The sequence below is a fragment of the Paroedura picta genome, chromosome 3 (assembly GCF_049243985.1).
Source record: "Paroedura picta isolate Pp20150507F chromosome 3, Ppicta_v3.0, whole genome shotgun sequence".
NCBI classification, from domain to species: domain Eukaryota; kingdom Metazoa; phylum Chordata; class Lepidosauria; order Squamata; family Gekkonidae; genus Paroedura; species Paroedura picta.
Genome location: NC_135371.1, coordinates 87,741,041 through 87,765,459, shown reverse-complemented (window position 1 = coordinate 87,765,459; position 24,419 = coordinate 87,741,041). Strand labels below are relative to the sequence as shown.

The window sequence follows — 24,419 nt, the reverse complement described above, 5'->3', positions numbered from 1 at the left end:
TGATCAAAGGCTGGTATGCCCATAAAAGGGGCTGCACATTGGCTCCCGGCCTCTTTCCCCTCTGGGTCACCTTGGGACCTGATGATCCATGGTACCAACCCCAAGCAGGGGAGGCCCAGCCAGCTCACATTTTTGGGTGGCAGGAGAAATCACATAGGGGCTAGCACCCACTGGGTTTCTACCATGCTTGCTACCTCTTGGGCTTCCAGCAGGTGGAGAAGAACTAGACAAGTAAGATTCAAGTAGCTTGATAGCTCCAGATAGAACCACTGGAAATCAGCTTTCTTGGGGTTGACTGGATGTGAGGAGGTCAGATCTGCCCATGATGGGTTGATGTTCTTTACGGGGGGGAGGGAGGTGCAGCGGGGAGTCAATAAAGCTGTGGCCAGAATGAAGCAGTGACTGCTGCTGAACTATTTTTATTATTATTATTATTTTTATTGTATATAAAGCGCTTACAAAAAGATAAAAAGAAAAAGAAATAATCAGCTGGGGAAGTAATTGTTGATACATGTAAGAGTATAGTCTGTTATTATCTTAAAAGAAACATATACAGTTCCCATCGCATGTTAGTCCTAATCTAAAAGTTACTGTTGTCTTTCTTAGCCAAGTAATTGTTAATACTTATAAGAATACAATCTATTATTATCCCAAGTAATATATAGTCAGTTCCCATCGTATGTTGGCCCTAACCTAAAGGTTGCTGCTGTATTTCCTAAGAGAGACCAGGTAATTGCTCCACTGTTCGTCACATTCTTCAGGTGGTCGCAAAAGATGGAATTGTGCTCTTTTCCATGATGTATCTGCTGGCAGGTCTTGAAGTATTTGTGCTTCTTGATCCACCGAGCTCAGCGGCGTCACCTGAAGCTTTTTGGGTGGAATATTTTTTGCCGCCTTTCTGTCAGGTCCCACAAAGATGTCTCTTGATTGCTTCTTCCATGCGGTCGCTTTTGAATAGACTCTGTATATTTTGTCAATCCGAGTCTCTTCCTCCTCTAAGTAGTCTTCCAGGCTTTTGGTGCTTTCCTTCCTTAAATCTGTTTTCCCAAATTCTTCCAAGACACCTTTGATTTTTACGTTCCTAGCTCTCTCCCACTCCTGTTGATTAACTTCCAGACATTGAATTCTCGTTTGGTGTATTGCCGGTTGAGTTGTGTTTTTGTCAGCTATTTTTTTCAAACCATCGATTCTGTCTGAGAGCTCTTTCTTGGTGTCTTGGATTTCCTTTTCAGCCTTTTTGACTGCTTTCAGTATCTCTGAGTTACCTTCGCATAACAAGTGAAGGAACTGTGCCTTAGTTAATTTTTCCATAGTTCTAAACAGTCACAGATTATAAGCAGAAGGTCTTGCGAGGTCTCGTGGGAGTTCAGGCGATCAGAAATTATCAGTTTGTCAATCTCCGTATTAAGTCAGCATCCCCCGCTGAACTCTCTTTAACAAATCTTTAAACTCTTTATTTTCTTTAAACTCTTTCTTTTGTTTGTTTAACGAGTGTATTTAGCTGGCTTGCCTCCCGTCCGAAGAAAGAATTCCGTTGTAAATTGGTTAGGGGGGAAGGAGGGGAGCTGGTGCCTGGTTTTAAAGAATAGGAAAACAAACAGAAAACTCACAGTCTTTACGTTGCTGATTTTATCAGACTTCGGCTCTTGTCAATCTGGTAAGAGATAATCTGGGAAGAATGCAGGATCAGCTGATCGTTTCAAGCTTAGATAATTGTTTATGACAAGGACGCCATCATGACCTTGAGCACAGGCAGCGGAGATCTGGAGAACTCAGTCTCCACATATCTGTAGGACCCTCAGGGTGCTGTTCCCGGTTCCTGGGGCGACCGGCGAGCGAGATTTACGCATCCCGCTCAGGTCTGCCAGGTGCATTTGCTCCTGGCCCTCTGCTTGGCTCGAGAGCTTGTCACGGAACGAGCTAGTACGGCGCCATCTTCAGTTGTTCCACTACTGCTGAACTATTATGTAGTTCCCTGGCAGGTGTGAGGCAGAGTTCTCTTCAGCACCCTTGGAATGCTTCCTCTGGCCCTTTGTGACAATGGATGCTTCCATCAAATATATCATTGATGGGTGAAAGAGGAGCAAGTAGGAACTACTGCTGCTGAACTATTATTTAGTTCCTACTTGCTCCTCTTTCACCCATCAATAATATATTTGATGGAAGCATCCATTGTCACAAAGGGCCAGAGGAAGCATTCCAAGGGTGCTGAAGAGTACTCTGCCTCACACCTGCCAGGGATGCACATCATTATAGAAGGATGTGTGCAGCCATTCTGACATTGGCAGGGCTGCAGTAAGCTTCCAGGATAGACAAAAGGGTCTCTTGTACAACCATCATTGACCAGTAAATTGGTCAGCTCAAAACAGCTCATGAAACCCATAAAAAGAAATATGTTGACTACTACTATATAAGTTACGTGGTTGTTTTTGTTTAGTCTACAGCACTGCATGTTCCTCATTTGGAGCACTCAGTCCAGTGAGATCGCTACATACTTTCAAATTGGGAGAGATGGAGTAATCCACAGAGAAGCAAGAAAGATGCATTTTAAAGACTAAATTGGAAGCTTTATCAAACTCTTGCAGAGCTATATTGTAAGAAAATAAGTATTGATGCATATTAGCAGTTCCCCGGATGTAAAGGGTTATTATAGCTTATCAGTTTTAATTCTGTGACTGGGGGGGGGGGGAAGAGATAATGATTAATTCAAAGGTAGACTTTACAGAAGCATGAAAGAAACTGTCAAGCTAATAGAATATCAGGAAGACTGGAGGGGAAATACAGAAGAAAATTGTAAAGTCCTGATCAATAAACATTTCAGGGAAACATTAAATGAATGTCAGAGACTTTTAGATTCTAATGGTATGATGTTATTGGATTGGTCCCAGAGGACCGGAGATAAAGAAAAAATAAAGTAATATCCTTTTTTGATCACACTGAGCCCTCAAAGAATTCCAAATACATCATTATGTAAATATGAACATTGGCTTAGCATCAGCTGTGCCATGGTTACATCCCTGAAACAATGGTGACATTATTTACAGTGCAAAGTGAATATACAGGTACAATCTAGGGAGTTGGGTACCGAAAACCCACATGAAAAGCTGGGGGGGGGGCAGATGTCTCTGGTCCCATTTGTGCCTGTGGGGGGCAAGGGGAGAATTGATGTGGCTGTGTTCAGGTTTCTTGGAGCCATTGGCTTGGCAGGATAACTGTAGCAGAGTCCTACACAGCTGCACCAGTTTCCTAGACCCCCCTCCCCCTGGCCTGGCCAATTGCACGAGGCTTAATATGGCTGGGAGATGGAACCCAGGCTGGTAAAGCTAATGGAGGAAGCTTTCCTTCTGATCCCACCCCCAGCCATGCCATCTCACCAAGTCATCCTCTAACCCTCCCTTTGTTTGCGGCATCACGGTTTGTTGCAGCAGGGGTTATGCGCAAAGTCTTTCCTGGTTTTTTTTAAACATTCTGAGAGAGAAGGGGATTCAGGAGCAGGAATTTAGTTGCTCTTTGGGGCTGCTGCAGGAAGTACTGCTGCACCTCCATGTGCAAGCCAATGTGCTGTTGGCTCTGCTTGGGAAAATGTAACATAGAACACCATCCTCTGTGGCAGCCCAGAGTCTTTGTTAATATGTAGATTGGTCCTCATATGTGAGGCTCACATCTTGGTCTCACATTTTCAGCATTACCTAACTCAAGGGTTTATTGTAAATATGCTTCAGTGAACTCTTGGGAACAGGGTTGCCAGTCTCCAGATGGGACCTGTGGATACCCTGAAATGACAGCTCATCTCCAGACTGCAGAGGATCTGTTCCCTTAGAGAAAATGACTGCTTTGGAGTGTGGGTTGTATGGCATTATACCCCACTGAAGTCTTTGTCCCCACCAAGCTCCATTCCCAAATCTCCAGGAGTCCTCTAACCCCAACATCCCCCACCAGTAGCCAGGAAGGACCTGGCAACCCCACATGGGAAAGATTGGAAATAAATTTTAAAACATTCTTCTTTGTTACTGATTTGCATAATTCCTGCTATTTGCAGTCTTAATCAATTCTTTGTAAGCTTCCTGGTTGGTTTCTTATGCTCTAGTAGCTTTTTGATAGAAACATAAAACTCAGAACCTGAGAATTTTCTTTCTGTTTTCCTTTCCTCTTCCTGCCAAGTGTAGAAAGGAGTCTAGATGCAGCAGGCTGGGGAAAAGGATAGGGAAAATGGCTTAGGCTATATGGGCAGAAAAACAGGCCATAGTTGCTAAGATTCATCAAGAAGTTTGAAAACATAGCAACAGTTTCTTGGTTGCAAAAGGCAACCCTAGTTAAGAGCTATTTAAATCTTAAGCCAATCACTCACTTAATGACAGCCTTTGTATAATATATCTATCTCTGTGTTTCAAGCTCACACTTAAGAAGAATTAAATCGTTATAAGCATGATATATTGCAAGCATTAAAATTTGAAGGATATTTTTTCCTGAAACTGTATATGAGTTCTATTTACTCCCAAGCACAGCTATAACTTGGAACACTATCTCTTTATTCAGACAAATTACAGGTACTTTTCTATGGATGTTAAAAACCTAGGGTATTTTGAACCTGTGAGATAACATGAATGACACATAAATGATAACATTCCTATGCAAACTAATAAGAATAAAAATGTAGTTTCCAGTCTTGGTTTTGAATTTGACAGGTCAAGCCTTTTACACTCATGGAGCTGAGCAAAACAGAGAGATAAAAGTAAAATGAACCATGTCTTTGTCAGACTAAAAAGAAACATTCATAAATGAAACAGCTTGGTGTAGTGGTTAAGAGTGGTGGCCTCTAATTTGGAGTGCCAGGTTTGATCCCCCCCCCATTCTCCACATGCAGCCAGCTAGTCTCCACATGCAGCCAGCTGATATTGGGCTAGTCACAGCCCTGTTAGGACTATTCTCAAAGAGCAGCTCTGTCAGCTCTTTCATCCCCACCTACCTCCCAGTTTGTTTTTCTGGAGAGAGAAAGAGAAGGCAATTGTGAGCTGCTTTGAGACTGCTTTAGGTAGTGAAAAGTGGGATATAAATAAGGTGACCAGACTGTCCCACTTTTGGAGGGACATCTGGGGGTCCCTCCTGGCAAATTGTACTTATGTTGAAATTAAAAAATATATATTACAATACTATTTTTGCATTCTATGTGTTCTATGAAACTTTTTGTTGCTCCATAAAGACCACATTTTTAATCAAGAACCCCCTTCCGGTCAATGGTGTCCCACTTAACCAATGTTAAAATCTGGTCACCTTAATATAAAAACTAACTCTTCTTCTTCTAATAGCTTAATGTAGGCAGAGTTACACCCTTCAAAATCTAATGAAGTCACCTGACTTAAAAAGGTGTAACTCCATTTAGGATTCCACTGTCAATCTCAGATTTTTCTGCCATTTTAGTATCCACACAATGTTTTATATCAGAAGATTTGCAGCATTTCTTTTTTCTAAACTACCTCTTACTAATACATTTAATTTGGCTGCTTAAAAATTAGCAATAGTTAGAAAAACAAATTCCTAGAGAAAAGTAGTTTGAGGGTAAAAAATTCATGATATTATAATATGTGATTTTAGCTTCTGGATCCAGTGTGACTTTTTTCTTTCACATTAAAAATATATGTGGGTACTTGGAGCATTTTTTAAATCTCTTATTTGAAACACAAAACATAAACAATGTTTATATTAATTATCAAATGAGTTGAAAGAGAGATAACAAGATAACAGAAAGGTGCTATGATTATTGGACTATAAGTAGTAATAACAAATACATTTGTGGGGTTTTTTTGTTAGTTTTCCTATTGGTTTTAAACATAATGTAAACAATTTCTGTTAGAACAGTTGCTAAATTTGCAAGCAATAAGAAGTTAAAATAAAACTGGTATCTTTTAGATGGCCCATTCTCATAAATATCATACAAGTATACCTATTGCCCATAGCAGTTCTTCATAGCTGTGATCTTCTGTAGCCAGCATCTGCCTCAGTACCATCACCATTACATTTTTCAGCCTGAGAATGTTATAATAGCAAATGTTTAATTCTTCTTTGGTTTCTAAGAAGCCACATTAGCAGGCAACTTGATGGATTAAGCAGAATCACTAAGAGTAAACAGATGAATGAATAGGCAGAACATGTGAACTAATTGCATCCACTGAGAAGGTGGGAAAGTGACGGATGTTGCAGGGTATGACTCAATCTATCATCAGCTTGTAGAAGGCCAGGACCCCTCACAGTGAGAGAAACACTCAGTATTTAAAATGGGGGGGGGATATGACTATAGCAACTCTTCTCTAATTTTAAATTTTATTTGGAAGTCAATAGCTTCACAGATATACGCTCAAACAAGTTGTGAAGGGCATCCTGGATATAATTTTTTGGGGGGTGGGGGGGTTGTCTGTTTTTCTCAAGCTGATTTCAACAATCAGCTTCATAAAATGCTACTTTCTATAAAATATTTTACCACATTTTTCTTCATTACTGTTAAACACAAGAACCGGGCTGCAGGCTAGAGCTTTAGTCGTGGCAGGTTGCCCTACATCTTCCTGCACCCACACAGGGGAGCACTTGGCCCGGTGCGCCTCACCCGCCCCCAATTTGTGCTTTTGCATGGGAGCTGGGACACTGAAGTGCCCAATGCATAAATAGTCAAGGAGAGCAATCCTAAACAGGCCCATGGAGGCTTAGGTCACAAAGGTAGCCTAGCTGGTGTTTTCCCACCTGTGTCAAGCAAGGCTCCTAGCACCCTATGTAGCCCCATAACACCTAGCTACAGTGATCCATGCAACAGTCACCTCCAGACTAGACTTCTGTAACTTGCTCTATGCTGGCCTGCCCTTATCCTTGATTTGGAATTTTCAGCTGGCACAAAATGCGGCTCTGAGGGTCCACACTGGAACATGATGGAAGGCCCATATCCAGCCTGTATCGCAGCAACTGCATTGATTGCTAGCTGTTTTTTGGATAAAATTTAATGTTCTGAATTTGACCATTCACAGTCTGGGTCCAGCGTACCTAAGGGACGACCTATCTCCTTATGCCCCTAGCAGGGTATGACGCTCAGTGAATTTAAACAGGCTAGTGGTCCCTGGCCTCAGAGAGGTCCACCTGGTCAACCAGGGCCAGGGTCTTTTTGGTCCTGGCCCCGACTTGGTGGAATGAGCTCCTGGAAGAGCTGACAGCCCTGATGGAACTCATCCAGTTCCGCAGGGCCTGTAAGATGAAGCTCTTTCACCAGGCATTTGGTTGAGGTCCTCCTGCCCATCAAACCACCCCACATTATCGGGGGAGAGGTAGCAATTCAAGCCCTAGCATGGCAGGGTATGGTGGGTAGTTTTGTACGGTAGGCTTCTTTTCATTTTAAATTGTATTTTATTGGTTGTGAACTGCCCCAAGCCGGCTGGCTGGAAGGGGCAGTATATAAGCCAAACAAACAAACAAAAAGTTCCTCTGAAGAACGTGTTCTGAGAATTGTACTGAAGCCATCTAGTTCTTAGGCCCGCAGCATACAGGGAATAAGTAGGACTGGTCCAGGGACATGATGTCTCGCTAATGGACAATACTACAGGAACAGAGGGTATATAATACTAGACCTGTATACCTGGAGGTGGAAAGTGCTGTCAAGTGACAACTGACTTATGATGACCCTGTAGGCTTTTCCAGGCAAGAGCCATTCAGAGGTGTTTTGCCTACCTGCTATTCCTTGGAAGTCATCAATTCAAATACTAGTCAAAGCAAACCCTGCTTAACTTTCAAAATCTGATGAGATTGGGCTAGGCTGGGCTAACCAGGTAAGATCTGCATACCCACAGATCAAAAAATGATATTTTATACAAGGAGGAATTTTGGCATTGTTCTTTGATCTCAGCAGATCCTGGTTCTTTTCTGTTTTTTCTTCTCCACCCTCCTATGCTTGCTTTGTGTGAAATGAAGTCAGTTTATCCTACAAAATCAGACAGGTTATTCATCCCTACATAGAAAATGAATTGGGGACAGATCTTTTCAGTGGATGCTACCTTGTTATGCTTTAAAATTAAATGCCCTCATAAAATGCAAACTGTGCTATTGCAACACCTAGTGAGTGATCGAATACAAGCCTTGAAAGCATTATATAGCTTTTTTGCATATTGTGAAAAGGTAAACCAAAGAAGAAGGCACCCAATTGTTCATTCAGCCTTGAGATACTTTCTGATCATCACCAAGACCCATTATGCATGGGCCAGAATGCCCACGCTGGCAATGGCAGAGCATCGGGGAAAACCCCGATTATGCATGCCCCTGCCACCAGCGTAGGCATGGCGCAGCCCAGGGCCACAGAAGACCCATTTTATGGAAACACGGGAACTTCCGCGGTCCCCGGGATACCGAGTGTGCCGGGCTTTTCGGCCTGCCCAGCCCCAACCTACAGTGTCCCTATAGGGAAACTGCACACCTCTGCGAGCTCTGTGGAGCCGTGGTGCCAGCAGGGGCATTCCCCTGCTCCCGCCGTCATGTGCAGTGCGGGCCTGGACCCTTCCCACTCACCCACGGATACTGCCATTGTTAACGCTCCTTTCAGGCTTCCCAGCCCTGGCGCACAGTACGTAAGCGCACACTGCCCCAGGGCGCCAGTGTTTGCTGGGAAGCCCCACTCCCATGCATACACAGGGAACACCGGGGCATCCTGGCCTGATGCAATGGTGCACTGGTCGCCCGGAGTAGCAGCTACTGTGCATAATGGGTTCAAGAGATGTCTCATTGCACATATACTTAGCTAGTGAGTCAGACTACCTAAGTAGAGCAGGAAGGTCTGCAGTTCACTGGTAAAGCATCATCTTGGCATGCAAAAGATCTCCTGTTCAATAACCCAACATCTTCAGCTAAAGAAACTGGCAGTACATGATTTGAAAGACCTCTGTCTGAGACCCTGGAGAACCACTGCCAACCTGAGTAGACATTACTGACGCTGATGGATCAAAGGTCTCATTCGGTATAACGCAATTTAATGTGGTCATATCATAGAATCATAGAATCATAGAGTTGGAAGGGGCCATACAGGCCATCTAGTCCAACCCCCTGCTCAACACAGGATCAGCACTAAGCATTCTAAAGCATTCAAGAAAAGTGTGTATCCAACCTTTGCTTGAAGACTGCCAGTGAGGGGGAGTTCATCACCTCCTTAGGCAGCCTATTCCACTGCTGAACTACTCTGACTGTGAAATTTTTTTTCCTGATATCTAGCCTATTTCGTTGTACTTGTAGTTTAAACCCATTACTGCGTGTCCTCTCCTCTGCAGCCAACAGAAACAGCATCCTACCCTCCTCCAAGTGACAACCTTTCAAATACTTAAAGAGGGCTATCATGTCCCCTCTCAACCTCCTTTTCTCCAGGCTGAACATTCCCAAGTCCCTCAACCTATCCTCATAGGGCTTGGTCCCTTGGCCCCAGATCATCTTCGTTGCTCTCCTCTGTACCCTTTCAATTTTATCTACGTCCTTCTTGAAGTGAGGCCTCCAGAACTGCACACAGTACTCCAGGTGTGGTCTGACTGATGCAATGGGACTATGACATCTTGTGATGCCCCTGTTGATACAGCCCAAAAAGGCATTCGCCTTTTTTACCGCTGCATCACACTGCCTTCTCATGTTTAGTTTACAATTCACAAGTACCCCAAGGTCTCGTTCACACACAGTGTCACCTAGAAGCGTATCCCCCATCCAGTAGGCATGCTTTTCATTTTTCTGACCCAGATGCAGAACTTTACACTTATCTTTATTAAATTGCATCTTGTTCTCATTTGCCCATTTTTCCATTGTGTTCAGATCTCGTTGAACTGTGTCTCTATCTTCCGGAGTATTTGCCAGTCCTCCCAATTTGGTGTCATCTGCAAACTTGATGAGTAGTCCCTCCACCCCCTCATCTAGATCATTAATAAATATGATAAAACATACTGGACTGAGCACCGAGCCCTGAGGTACCCCGCTACTCACCTCTCTCCAGTCTGATGAAACACCATTGACAACAACTCTTTGAGTGCGGTTCTCTAACCAATTCCCTATCCACCTAAGTATCTGAAAATCCAGATTGTAGTCCTTCAACTTATCCATCAGAACATCATGGGGAACCTTGTCAAAAGCTTTACTAAAATCCAAGTAAACCACAACAACCAAATTTCCACGATCCAGCAAACCTGTTACTTGGTCAAAAAAGGAAACCAGGTTGGTCTGGCAGGACCTGTTGGAGACAAATCCATGCTGACTTCCTTGGATCACCAAATTGTCCTCCAGATGTTTGCAGATCACTCCCTTTAATATATGCTCCATTATCTTCCCCACTACAGACTCACTGGTCTGTAGTTTCCCGGGTCATCCTTCCTCCCTTTTTTGGAGATCGGAATAACGTTTGCTCTCTTCCAGTCCTCTGGGACATCTCCAGTCCTTAAAGAGGTCCCGAAGATGATGGAAAAGGGTTCTGCAAGTTCTCTGGAAAGTTCTTTGAGCACTCTTGGGTGCATTTCATCCCAGGGGATTTGAACTTATCCAGTGCAGCTAAATGCCTCTCGACAACCTCTCTATCCATGTTAATCTGCCACCCGGACACTATCCGTTGGCTACCGCCATCTCTAGATGTGCCTAACCCCTTTTCCGTGTGAAAAAAAACAGATGTAAAATAGGCACTATGCCTTTCTGCTTTCTCTGCATCTTCCGTTAGAGTTTGTCCATCTGCACCCAACAGTGGGCCTATTGCCTCCTTTACTTTACGTTTGCTCCTCACGTAACTGAAAAATCTTTTCTTGCTACAGTGAGCTTCCCTGGCCAATCTTAGCTACTCTCAGCTTTGGCCTGAAACATACTTCACATACTACTTCAACTGTACACCTTATTGTATGATACAGCTGTTTCCATATGTACAGTATCCATGAAAAATAACATCTCCCTCACATGAGATCTATTTGATCTCCCTCGCATTCTGCAGATTGAGCAAGTAGAGGGGTTGCACCTATAGATTGTGCATCATGTATAATTGTAGGCATATGGTAAAGGAAAGAGACACACATGGTGCTCCTCTAACACCCAAAGTATCATATATCTGACTTGGGGCATGCTGTTAGAACAGAGAAATGAGCCATTAGCTGATCATAAGGTACTCCCCTTTGATTACAGCAATTACATTTTTCTTTTTAAAAAGATGCATTTTCAGGATTCTAATAAGGTCCTGTGGCCAGGTTTTAAAAAGCACAATAAATACAAGAAACATATATGACCATGGATAGACTGAACATTTTTATTCTAATTCCTGATCAAGCTAAAGGTTCTGGTAATTACCTTCAAGGCCATATGTGGTCAGGGCCTAGTGTACCTGAGGGACCGCCACTTTGCCTATGCCCCCCCCCAAAGAGCTCTACAGTCCACCACTACCAACTGGCTAATGATCCCTGGCCCTAAAGAAGCCCCCCTGGCCTCAACCAGGGCCAGAGCCTTCTCTGTCCTGGAGCCCACCTGGTGGAATGAGCTCCTAGAGGAGATCAGGGCCCTGACGGAGCTAAAACAGTTCCACAGGGCCTGCAAAAGAGAGCTCTTCCGCCAAACATTTGGTTGAGACCAGGCATAACCAACAACATCGGCAGGGCCCCTGCTCCCTCCCTCCTCCCCAGAAATCCATTAAGGCATTCTGCTCCTGGACCTGTTTGGACTATTACTGTTATAATGCTGTACTGTTACCACTTTTATTATCAGTTAGTAATATTAATGTTATAGTTATTTATATGCATGGATCGCTCCTTGTATAGTTCTAATTCTATGTAAACTGCCCTGAGCCTTCGGGGAGGGTGGTATATAAATGTGAAAATAAATAGATAGATAGATAGATAGATAGATAGATAGATAGATAGATAGATAGATAGATAGATAGATAGATAGATAGATAGATAGATAGATAGATAGATAGATAGATAGATAGATAGATAGATGGTTTCATCTAGACCACTAACAGCTACAGTCCCTCCACAGAAGTGTTTTAAAGCTCCCCTAAGCACAACACAGCCCCCTGTTTGCCAGTTCCCTTTAATTTCGGCCAAAAATCGTGCCCGTGCGGGGGGGATTTTTTTTCCACTTGGGGGAGCGTGGTAACGATGAATCGGCAAGTCACACGCCAGCTAGATGGGTATCTCCGTTGCAACGAATCAACACATATTTGTTGCAACTTGTGTGTGTGTGTTTTTTAAAAACCTGTGCTTAAAGGGAAAGGGGCTTTTCGGGAGCATGATAACAACCGCCCATTGGCTGTTCCATTTGATTGACATCCAGGGGTGGGAACAAGCACAAAAAAAAATCGCTTCCTTTCTAGCGATTCCTGCGAGACCGGAAACCTGTGGGGAACGAATGAAACGCTACTGGATTCGACTACAAATGAAGGTATGCAGAACGCCGAGATTCCACTATTTAAAATAGCGTTTCTGCTTTGTGAAACCAATTGGCAACATTGGTCCTTGTGCGAAATGGCCCTGACTGTATGTGACAGGGCTTGATTAGGAATCTAGCAAGAGTTCTACTATGCAAAGGATAAGCCTTCATGAACTGGCCTTATTGTATCAGAATCAGATTTGCAAATTTGAATCTTCATGTTCCACACCTCTAGCGAGCTGCAAAAACAACCAACTATCACCATCAACCACCCTAGCATAGCTGTTGTTTTATTCTGGAAACCAGCAGCCCCATGCCTTCTAGCTGCATCTACCACACTGCATTGTTCACCTCAGTTAATTAATAACTATTTTGAAGGTGAATGCATTCTTTATGGTTAACGCGCTCGTGCTACTGAGAGAGCTGCTTTTCTGATAAAGGTACCAAAGCTGTTCCCTGCTGACTTTTCTTTTTGTAGTTTTTCATATTGTGATGAGGCACCTTCTGTGGACACAAGCTTCCTAATAGTACTATTTATCACTGTGACAAAAGTTGAAGTGGTGGGAAAAGTAGGAGCTGAAATGAAAGAATAGGATTTTTATTATTTTAACAGCTGAATGTGACATTATGTTAGACTTGATATTGTGCAGCAGATTTCAAGGTGAGTTGGAATTGTTTTAAAGAGCATCCACAGATGTGCTCTCTAAAACCATAATAAAGTCTTTCGGTGGTGCTTTGAAATGTCTTCCTTATATATGCTAACTATTCTGATGTGGGTTTGTTTTTTTTTGAGGGAGGACAAGCTACAGCTTTCGCTAAGTTTGATATAGAATTTATAGCAGTCAGTGTTTTGATGTCTAGAAAACCAATATCAAATAAGGCAAATGAAGGAAGGAACTGTTTGTTTTTAAAATCATGGTTAAAGCAGTATGTTTAAGGAAGAGGCAGGAATGCGATATCTTCCTGCACTTTCAGCAGTGTAAAATGATATTCATAAGGAGGGTTACCTCTGTAAGCACTTTATATATAATAAAAATAAACAAAAAAAACATAAGTAGGGTTACCAACTCTAGCTTGGGAAATTCCTGGAGATTTTGGCATAATACCTGCAAAGGGGTGTTTGTTTATCCTGAAATCTATGAAACATCATAGACTGTGCCCTCCAAAGCTTCCTGTGTTGGGCTGCTCCCTCTGGTGGGGTGATATCCAGTTGCAGCAGCTGGCTGGAGTCCAACCTGAGCTGGGAAAGGTGAGCACATGGTCACAGGAGCCAAGTCAAAGCCAAAAAGTTCCATTCAAGTAGATAGGGCAAATCCAGATGTGTAGTCCAAAAGTCCAACCCAGGGTCCAGAATTTCAGGGGACAGGCAGGAATCAGGTACATTGAGTATCAGCATCTTAGCTGGATGTACAGTTGCTTCCACAGCAGCTAGGGCTCCCAGCTGTACTTAAATAGATGTCTTATGTTGGGAAGTTGTACCTCCTTGAAGCAGCCCATGTTGGGCTAAAAGTCATGTGCTGCATCTTTTAGCTGTCAGTTGCCTTCAAAGATACTGACTGCAATGACATGAAGCTTTGAAGAGTTGTTAATGGTGTTTCATCAGACTGGAGGGAGGTGAGTAGCGGGGTACCTCAGGGCTCGGTGCTCAGTCTGGTACTTTTTAACATATTTATTAATGATCTAGATGAGGGGGTGGAGGGACTACTCATCAAGTTTGCAGATGACGCCAAATTGGGAGGACTGGCAAATACTCCAGAAGATAGAGACAGAGTTCAACGAGATCTGAACACAATGGAAAAATGGGCAAATGAGAACAAGATGCAATTTAATAAAGATAAGTGTAAAGTTCTGCATCTGGATCAGAAAAATGAAAAGCATGCCTACTGGATGGGGGATACACTTCTAGGTAACACTGTGTGTGAACGAGACCTCGGGGTACTTGTGGATTGTAAACTAAACATGAGCAGGCAGTGTGATGCAGCGGTAAAAAAGGCAAATGCCATTTTGGGCTGTATCAACAGGGGCATCACATCAAAATCACAAGATGTCATAGTCCCATTGTATACGGCACTGGTCAGACTGCACCTGGAGTAATGTGTGCAGTTCTGGAGGCCTCACAGGACGTAGATAAAATTGAAAGGGTACAGAGGAGAGTGAAGAGGATGATCTGGGGCCAAGGGACCAAGCCCTATGAAGATAGGTTGAGGGACTTGGGAATGTTCAGCCTGGAGAAAAGGAGGTTGAGAGGGGACATGATAGCCCTCTTTAAGTATTTGAAAGGTTGTCACTTGGAGGAGGGCAGGATGCTGTTTCCGTTGGCTGCAGAGGAAAGGACGCACAGTAATGGTATAGGCTAGATATCAGGAAAAAAAATTTCACAGTCAGAGTAGTTTAGCAGTGGAATAGGCAGCCTAAGGAGGTGGTGAACTCCCCCTCACTGGCAATCTTCAAGCAAAGATTGGATACACACTTTTCTTGGATGCTTTAGGAAGCTTTGGGCTGATCCTGTGTTGAGCAGGGGGTTGGACTAGATGACCTGCATGGCCCAACTTTATGATTCTGTGATTCTGTAAGCTTTTCTCAGGAGGAGCTCTCAGCTTGATAAGATCCAGCTGAACTCAAGCAAGGCTGGCAACTGGTTTGAGGAGCTTCTGCAGGCATTCCCAGTTCAAGAGCTTGAGCAGCCTTCTCTTCAGCTGGGTTTGAACTGGGTAGACAGGGCAGGCTGTTAGGCCGTTTCAACCTCTCCAGTTGAGGCTCTGCCTGTCTCTTCTCTCCACAGCTTAGTTAATCCTCCAAAGAATCCCTGCTGGTCTGAGGCTGGCTCATTATACTTATATTGTCTCTAGGTGAGCTAATTTCTGCAGTCTGGAAATCAGAACCAGAATAAGAAAAAAAATAGAACTGTACTGCAAACATTTCTGGTTGTAATTTAAATCTGTGAACAGTTGTTTTAAGATAGATGCCTACAGGCTTAATATGGTTTATAGTGTATTTGTTTATTTAAAAATATAGAAAATAAATATTAAACTTGTTCTTTTTAAAAAAAATATGTCATTTATTTATTTATTTATTTATTTATTTATTTACTTACTTACTTACTTACTTACTTATTTATTTATTTACAAAATTTATGTCTCATATTTCAGGCTTCATCAGTGCTACCAAATCAGTTAAGGGATTGAATACATGTATCAAGGAGCATATTTGTATAGGCTGGTTTTTCCTGTCTCATTTTCTAAATTATTTTCCTTTGAGACATTACATCCCTAATCTAGTACACATGGAATCTGTGATTAAGCCCTATTTGCAGTTGAAAAGATTCCACCGTAAATTATTATTACTATTAATTACAAGCTAGAAATTGTCAAAGTACATCTTGGTTGGCCTTGAAATGTGCTTGGTCAAAAGTATGAGTTTTGTACATATTTTGTAGAACAGACTCATCTTTCCAAGAATCCTTTTTATTTTAGTAGCATATCTCTTTTTCTCTTTTCCAGCCTTCGACAAAAGAAAGGAAACCTTCCCCAGAGGCACTGGACTGGACCAGCTAATTTAGTAAAATGCAAGCCGTGTCCCCTTACGCATGCCAGCTCTGTTTGTGGTTCCGATGGACACAGTTATACATCCAAGGTAACTGCACACAATATAATAGCCTCAAAACTACACACACACACACACACACACCGTTTTATGGTATTTTCAGCTTAGCCATCCAATAAGACTCTTTAGGACATGATTAAAGGCCAGGATAATTATTATTCTGTTACTCTCTGGGAGGACGTTTTTGAAACTTCAGTAAGTTCAGTAGAGTTCCTCAATCTAGCATCAAGGTGAAGAAAGAACCAGCATTTTGGGGAGATTCAGGTATATTGTGAAAGGTATCTTGATACCAAATTTCATGCTTATGGTAATGAAGTCAGGTTTATATTGAGAGTGTGTGGAGAAAGCAGTAACAGTTGATTGAAGACACCTGTTATGTAAATTTGTGGCTTTATGTTGTTCTATATTTCCTTTTCTTTATGATGTAGCATTAAAATGAACGATCCTGCACTGCATTCATATAACTCACTGCATAGTTGTTAGAGAATAAAAACGTTGCTGGAAAGGGCAAGATTTGATTTCACAGTGGAAATATAACCATGTGGCTCCTTTTGTGTTCCATAAGTCAGATATTCTAGTCAGTACCCCATTCCCACCAATGCCCTGTCTCACTGTATGTGTTCTGTTTGAAGCAAAGTGATCAATGTATTCTTGAACCCAAGTTCAGCACAGATTAGAGAAAGATGTTGATGGGGGAGGGAGTCTGTTATTTGATAAGAAAATAAAATTAGCAACCACAGCTATGTTGCAGCCACAAATCTGGATAGTAGCTGCTTAAGCTGGATGGGTATAAGGCAAAACACAAAAGCGTTTTGTGAAACACTGGTGTTTCTTGATGCCCCTGGAAGGGTTTCCTGAATGGATGGGAGTTAATTCATTTTTTATATATTTTTAAAAATATGTTAAACATTTATTGGATAATATGACCATATATGGCCATGCCAACTGCTCCCCCTTCCTAAAATGGACAATCATGGGCTGGGAAGGGGTGGGTCCCCAGGTGGACATGTACACAGCCATGCTTTCCAACCATATTCTGCATCATTACACCACTTCTGTGGTTTCTCAAAGCCTGAAGAATGTTTCAGGACTTTCTCAACAGAAAAAAGTTGAGAAAGGCTGATGTAAGGTATGACATCTGAGGTGCATTCTCATATCTGATTGTGATGGTCAAAAGAGACCTAGTGGGAACTAGAAGTTTGATGTAGAAGTAAAAACCTAAGGAAGAGGCACACTGACCATGGAGATAACAAATAAGAAAGACTAGTCCAGCAGAAATATTCCAAATCTGAAGAGAAGGCCAGCAATACAATGTTTTAGATTAGTGGTGTCAAACAGTTACAAGGGCTGGATGTGACCTAAATGTGTCTTGTCAAACTGGACCATGTGTTCCATGAAATATAAGGCCAGATACCAGAGATGTTTTTCTAATGACCAACATCCCTCCTCAGCACCCCTTTGCTTGATATTCAGAAGACATTTTGCACAGCACAGAGAGATATTGCCTGACAATCAAGATGCAACAACCAGAGACTCACACAGCTCCTTAATGAATTTCAGAAACTTTTGAGGGGCTCAAGTACGAAGAGCTTCATACCATTGCCACAGGTGCGGCAACCAAAGAACTGTGACCAAATGGCATCAGCCAGGAGCACCCAACCAGCCCTGCCTTAAAGAAACTGATATAGTTAACAGGCTTTGGCGAGGGGATAGGGGTAAGGCAGCCATAACATTTCACATCTCCCTCTGCCGATGTTCTAAATTCAGAAACAAGCTTGAACCAGAATGGGAACTGTAATGCCCCCCAGCACCAAAGGGCCATCAGCAGTGGTTATAATACCGTAATATAGGCCATTCTGATCTACATTCAGACTGGTTCCCCCCCAGTTGCTGGCAGACTGAATAAGAGTCCTGAATGGGCCTGTTCCAGTCCCTGAGCCTTATGTTTGATGTTTCTGTTTTAGCTGCTCAGCAGTCTCATCTGCTAAGTCCACAAACCTTTCAAGCCTGTGTTTCTTTTTTTAAATGTTAAGGGCATTAAATGATATATAAAAACAGTATCCCTGTTCCACTCCTTAGCAAGACTTGCTATTGTGCTTAAATGCATTCTGCTGTTCATTTCCTAATCCTGCTTCACTGGCTGCAAGCACACACTTACAAAGTGCATTTTTGGTTACTGATTCTCTCAGAATTTCCATCCACAAATAGATTTCCATGCTCCTGTGATTAGCTCTCCCTTCCATATTCTTCTTATCTGCTTAGAATATGCCTCAAATAAAAACAAATTGGAATCGACTTGATAAATCCACAGTAAATGCCTTTTATTGTATATTCAGTCAAATCTGTTTCACTAGCTTAACAGGTGTTTATTGTACGATTGCCAGATCTTTCAGTAGCCCCTTTGATTTTTTAAAATCATTATCTCTAAATAGTTTTTGATCCAGAGTCATTGAAGCTGTTTGTTCTCCAAACTTCTCTGGCTTAGTTTTGAGCCTACTAGTGATAATAAAGACATCAAATGTCTCCTGTTGTTGTCTTACATCTTTGTGAAAGGCACACTTCCCACTCCTGTCAGTATAATCAATCTTGGCTCATCCATATCCGTATATTTTTGCACACTATTATATTAATGTTTTTAAGGCAACTGCATTTTCATCCTAGTTTCTCTAAAATATAGCATTTTCTTTATCTATTTATTTATTTGCCATCAATCATAGAGAAGTTCGGCAGTGATTTGCCATTGCCTATCTCCACATCATTTATTTAGTTTCATTTAGTTTGTCATAGTTGTAGGCTGCTGCTCCTGGCCTGCCGGCTCAAGCGGTTAACAGCAAATCCAAAATACAATATTAAAACTAGTATCAAAGACATAAAACATTAAAACAATATTAGAATCCTTCCACCCCATCCATTTCATTCCCCTGGCTGCCCACACATTGGTAAAAGAAGATGCTACCCAGATGAGGATCCTGGGGAAAATGGATGGGGGTCCAAGATGTCCCCTTAGCCTGACCTCAGCCAAAGGCCTGGCAGAAGAGCTCTGTCTTACAGACCCTACTATTCTTTGGAGATCCATGATCTAATGAAACTGAGCTAGCCTGAACTATCTGGCTTAGGGCTAAACGTAGCATGAATATATTGGATTTTGTTGTAGTGGGAAATAATCAGTCATGCCACCACAAACTCCCTTGTGGAGTTCCACAGGGGGTGGTTTTATCTTCCACTCTTTTAAATATCTTTATGTGCCCTCTAGCCCAGCTGGCCTGGAGATTTGGGCTGGAGTGTCATCAATATGCTGATGACAACTTGCTCTGTCTCCTAATTAACAGCCATCCAGATTCACCCCCAGAGATATTTGCCAGTTGTTTGGAAGCAGTGATGATCTGGATTAAGCAGAATTGACTGAAATTCAACCCCTCCAAGATAGAGGTCCTATGGTTTGGTAGGAAAGGACAAGGAAAGCAAGTGTGCTTACCTTGTCTAGATGGTATGCAGCTTACAGCTGCTTCATTGGCAAGTAAGCTATGAGTGATTCTTCGCTTCTCTATCTATGGAGGCTCAGATTGCTAGAGTACTTCAATGGGTGTTCTATACCTCTGCCAGGCCAAAATACTAGCACTGTACCTGACCCAAGATCCACAGTGATCCATGCGAAGCTCACCTTCAGGTTAGAATTCTGTAACTCACTCTACACAGGCCTACCACTGTCCTTTATCTGGAAACTACAACTGATCCAAAATGTTCCAGCACAGGTCCTAATGAGAACACCCTGGAGGGCCCATATTCAGCCTATTCTTGGGCAACTACATTGATTCCCAGTCGTATTCTGGATCAAGTTCAAAGTTCTGGTTTTGACCTTCAGAGCCATATGTGGTCTGGGCCCAGCATACCTGAGGGTCTGCCTAGCTGACTATGCCCCCCAAAGAGCACTCCACTCAACCAATACAAACTGGCTGGTGATCCCCAACCCTAAAGAAGTATATCTGGCCTCAACCAGGACCAGGGCCTTTTCAGTCCTGGCCCCCACCTGATGAAATGAACTCCTGAATGGCAGGTCCTCCAAGAACTTTCTCAGTTTCATAGGGCCTGCAAAACAGAGCTCTTCTACCAAGCTTTTGGTTGGAGCTAGTGAATGACTGAATTTGAAACCATCAAAATGGGCCCTCCTTAAAGTAACCCATCCCCATTCTCCAAGCAGGAGATGGGGAGCAGAAACCAAGATCCATAACTGGGACAATTATGGATTTTGACTGTTTTAAATTGCTTTAATCGTAATGTGCATGTGGTTGTGAACTATCCCAAGTTGGAAATCCTGAAAGGGGCAGTATATGAATTTAATTAGATAAGCAGGCAGGCAGGTAAGAAAAAAAGAAATACTTTGCTCAGGTACACTTGGTAGTTAGCTCCATCCTCTCATTGATTAGATGTTGAGCCTCTTTGGTCATTGCTTGTCTTCTGTTTTACCTTATATAGGACCTATCTCTTAACTGGTCTTGGATCCATAGCAAGTTAACTTTCTTTGAAGCTAAACTGTTCATAATAAAATGTACCTACATGAATATGTCATGCAAGCCATGCTTCTGTTTTTGTAACTCTTGTAACCATTGGAATCAGAGCATCTTTGTAAATTGTTTGAACAACATTTTTCTTTTTACTGGGGAACATGGAGAATTGAGGATATTGTGCTTCCAAGTCAAATGATAAAACATTTAACCTAATAAAATAAAGCTTTTCTCCAAATGATTTTCAAATATGCTTACTCCATGTAATCTTTCTTTTTGACCCAGTTTTTGCAACATTGTTTTGGTATCTTTGGTAGGTGGTATTATTATTATTATTATTATTCACCACTCCCAAGTAGGCTTGTGGCAGGTTACAGATGTCCAGTTAAAACCCCCATTAAAACCCTACTAAAATGGACAAAATATACAAATACAGTGGACCAACAACCCAACAACATGGTGGAAAACCTTTACCCCCAACCCCTACCTCTACTCTTGAGGGAGACAGGGGAGATGAAGTAATCGAGTTGTTGCTTAACACCACTTTCTACAAATTACTAATTTCTACAGAGCCATAAGTGCTCCATGGAAGCCATCAACAGCCACTTCCTGCTTGAAAACAACTATGTTTCCAATTCCAATTAGTAAATGGAACATCAGGGCCATTCTCCAAGGAGAAATGTAAAGCTGACAAGTGTAATGCAGGATAATTTTTCTGTGATATTACTCACGTGGTTCTCAACACTGCCTGCTTTTATGGGCTTGGCATTTATTTCAGCTGTTTGACTTCACACGAGGTTTTCATTTTCCATGCAATCTAAATTGTTTCAAACAACTGCTGTGAAACTAAAGGTCAGGATTTAACATCCTAGCAAATAAAATGTTGATGAATTAAAGTAATTATCAGGTAATTTTAGTGTCTGGCTTTCAGTGAATATTCTAGGGTTCAGTGAGCAAAAAACATTAATAAGCTTGACAGAATATGGAGTATGAGAACTGGCATTTTGGATTATCTCGTTTGCATTTTAACACAGAGATAATATGTCTGACATGGAAACAATATTGAAGTTCCTTAAATATAGCTTACTTATGAATGTGGAGCCAAGAAAAGGAGTTGTTCCACAAAGGCTGAATGCAGCAGGTTAAGAAATTTGTACAATCATGGTCTTGATGCTCCTGAACATTGCCTTGAGTCTTTGGAAAGGAGTTCCTGAGACAGAATTACAGGTGAAATATTTTGGAATAGGTAGTCTATAGTTTTTAGGTGACAAATGGTTGCCATTTTTAAATATATGAATTATAGTTGCATTCACCCAAGCACCTGGCATAAGGCCAGTTCTGTCTACCATTGTAAAAAGGGCAACCAACGGAGGAGCCCATTAGTCAGGAAACAACTTAAATAGCTCATAGGGAACAGCATCAGGACCAGAGGCTTTACCTGATTTTAATTGGTCAATGTCTTTATTTCCTCAGAAGTCACTGGGGACCATTCAGAAATGTTTTCTAAAGACCGTTCAGAGGGCTGCAAGGTATCAATCCCTTCCTCATAGAAATATACTTTAAAAATATTCATGCCAAATATTGGAAGGAATGGGTGACATTCACCAGGATAATTATAATTTATTTGGCCATCTAAAGATTCTATTGAATGAAATACAAAAATTCAGCAATTGAATTCCTGAAAGATTCAAAAAGATATTGTTAGATTTAGAACGTCTCATAAAGGAAAGGAATATTGGCAGTGTGTTATCAGCGTCAAGTCCTAAGTCTGTAGAAAGTGCATTATCATCCCTGTCCAATCTTGTCTTAAAGGGGATTTCCACAGAGAGGTAAAAATGGCGAGATGCCTCCTACTTGCAATAACGTGATATTAAATCATGCTATTTATCCCCTCCACACTTTAAAGCTTTCCTGCTGCGTCGTCTCATGATTTCCCCTTCTCACGTGCTGCACAAAAATCAAGAGAGAGAGAGCAATGCGCTCTTTCACTCATCGCTCCTCAACCTGTTAATCGATGGGGCCAACCAATCGGAGGTTTGTTGGTCTAGCCCCCCCCCCCCTTCTTTTTACTTGAAACTTACACGTGGCAATGCATATTCAGTCCTATATAAATATATTGCCATGTTGGTTATAGCCCTTCTCCCAAAAACACATCTGGCCAGTGGAGGGCATGGTGAGGGAGGCAGATCCCCCCCCCATCATTTCAAACAGCATTAAGTCTCTCTTTAGTGGTTTTTAAATAAGTGCATCCTCCATGCTGCCGGTATAGCCTGCAGCACCCAGAGACAGTGCCCGGTGGTGTGGAAGCTACACACCGCTTAAGATGGTGCTTCGGGATGAAGAGGGAGGGAGGGAAGGAGTCCTGGAAGCTGGGCAGCATGGAGGCTGTGCCCAGCTTAAGAGGTGCTCGGGGGAAGAGAGGGAGTGAAGGAGTCCAGGGTGATTGTGCAATGAAATTGAATGTCTGAGTAGTGGGGTAGGAGGAAAGAGAGGAGAAGAAGGGATGGGGATCTGAAGAGGAAGGGAAGGATGCACTTATTTAAAAACAACTAAAGACAGACTTAATGCTATTTGAAATGACAGGCGGATATGCCCCATTTTCTGGGCAGGAAATGGAGGGGGTAAGGTGGGAGTGAGGGAGGGACAAAGCTGAGCAGACTATAGCATGTTTCACCCTCTATACCTTCTTTAGGCTGGTTGCAGGCTGGTTGTTAACCATGGGATTGTGTATTTTAGGGTGGTGAATCCACTTTTTTAGATTCCTGAAGTTCCAAGTTAAAGTGGAAGAAATCGTCAGCCAGCTGCTGGGCAGCCTCTAGATATGGGTGATGTCATGTGGAGGGGCCAGAATATGCCGCCTACATTCAGGGGCTCTCCGGCTACATTTTTCAGATGCAGAAAGTCTCAGGGCCATTCTGCACAGGGGAATTTCAGTGCAATCCTTACCTGCTGCAGGCACTTTAAAATCATGGTTTCAAACGATGCCATCAGCCTCCCACCCCCTCCCAGTGCTGGTGTCGCTTTATCTGCTGATTTGTAGTGGTAGCTATGTAATCAGGAAAACTGCATGTACCTTGGCAAAATCCCGACAGATGCCGCAATCACCAGCCAAGCAAAAGTGAGGAGGCGACAGAACTATTCTTAATGCTAGGAAGATGTCCTGCCCCTGCTCCCTCCTCCATGGCTTCCGGGGACATGATGTGAGTGTTTTTTAAAAATGGGGAACATTGCTGGGGGAGGGCAGAGACTTCAGTTGGAATCAACTCTCCAATGCATAAATTGGGGAAACAATCCCTCTAGTCTGTAAATGAATGACTGGAAAGTAAAGGTGTACCCACCATTGTTCTTTGTTTGTGAATGGCTGGAAAGTACAGGTTACCCCCCCCCCCAGGGTTGACAGGTTCCCTCTGGCGACTGGAAGGGGATGGGAGGTGAGGTTGCCAGATCCAGACAAGTTAACTGCTGGGGGAGGGCAGAGACCTCAGTTGGAATCAACTCTCCAAAGCATAACTTTTTTTCCAGGGGGAAATGATCCCTCTAGTCCGGAGATGAATGACTGGAAAGTACAGGTTACCCCCCCCCCCCGTTTTTTGTTTGTGGATGGGATGGAAACTACAGGTTACCCCGCCCCAGGGTTGACAAGTTCCCTCTGACTGCTGGAAGTAGGTGAAGAACGCTGGAGAAGAAACAGCGCTAGGAAAACGGAGATTTTGGCAAGGTGTGAAATGATGATGAGACGCCACAACAAATAGCCCTGGAATATTCAGTACTGATCATGGATTTCTATCAGGTGTGCGGAATGGACCTCAAAGTCTCCAGCTATAATTCTTTCAGTGGTGGGATATTTCAATTCCAAATCCTCCATAAATAATATTAAATAGTCCCAATGTGAAAGTAAAGTAGATCTATCTGAGCAAGGTG

General features: G+C 42.5%; 1 protein-coding gene across 3 annotated transcripts in view; it reads left to right on the top strand.

Annotated features, from left to right (window-relative positions):
- The window catches only part of SPOCK1 (SPARC (osteonectin), cwcv and kazal like domains proteoglycan 1), an 863,260-nt gene that overhangs the window by 555,678 nt on the left and 283,163 nt on the right, over window positions 1-24,419 (top strand). For all 3 annotated transcript variants that reach the window (XM_077326752.1, XM_077326753.1, XM_077326754.1), the window contains exon 5: window positions 15,894-16,026. In XM_077326752.1, the coding sequence (XP_077182867.1) occupies window positions 15,894-16,026 (133 nt within the window). The remainder of the gene's footprint in view (window positions 1-15,893; window positions 16,027-24,419) is intronic.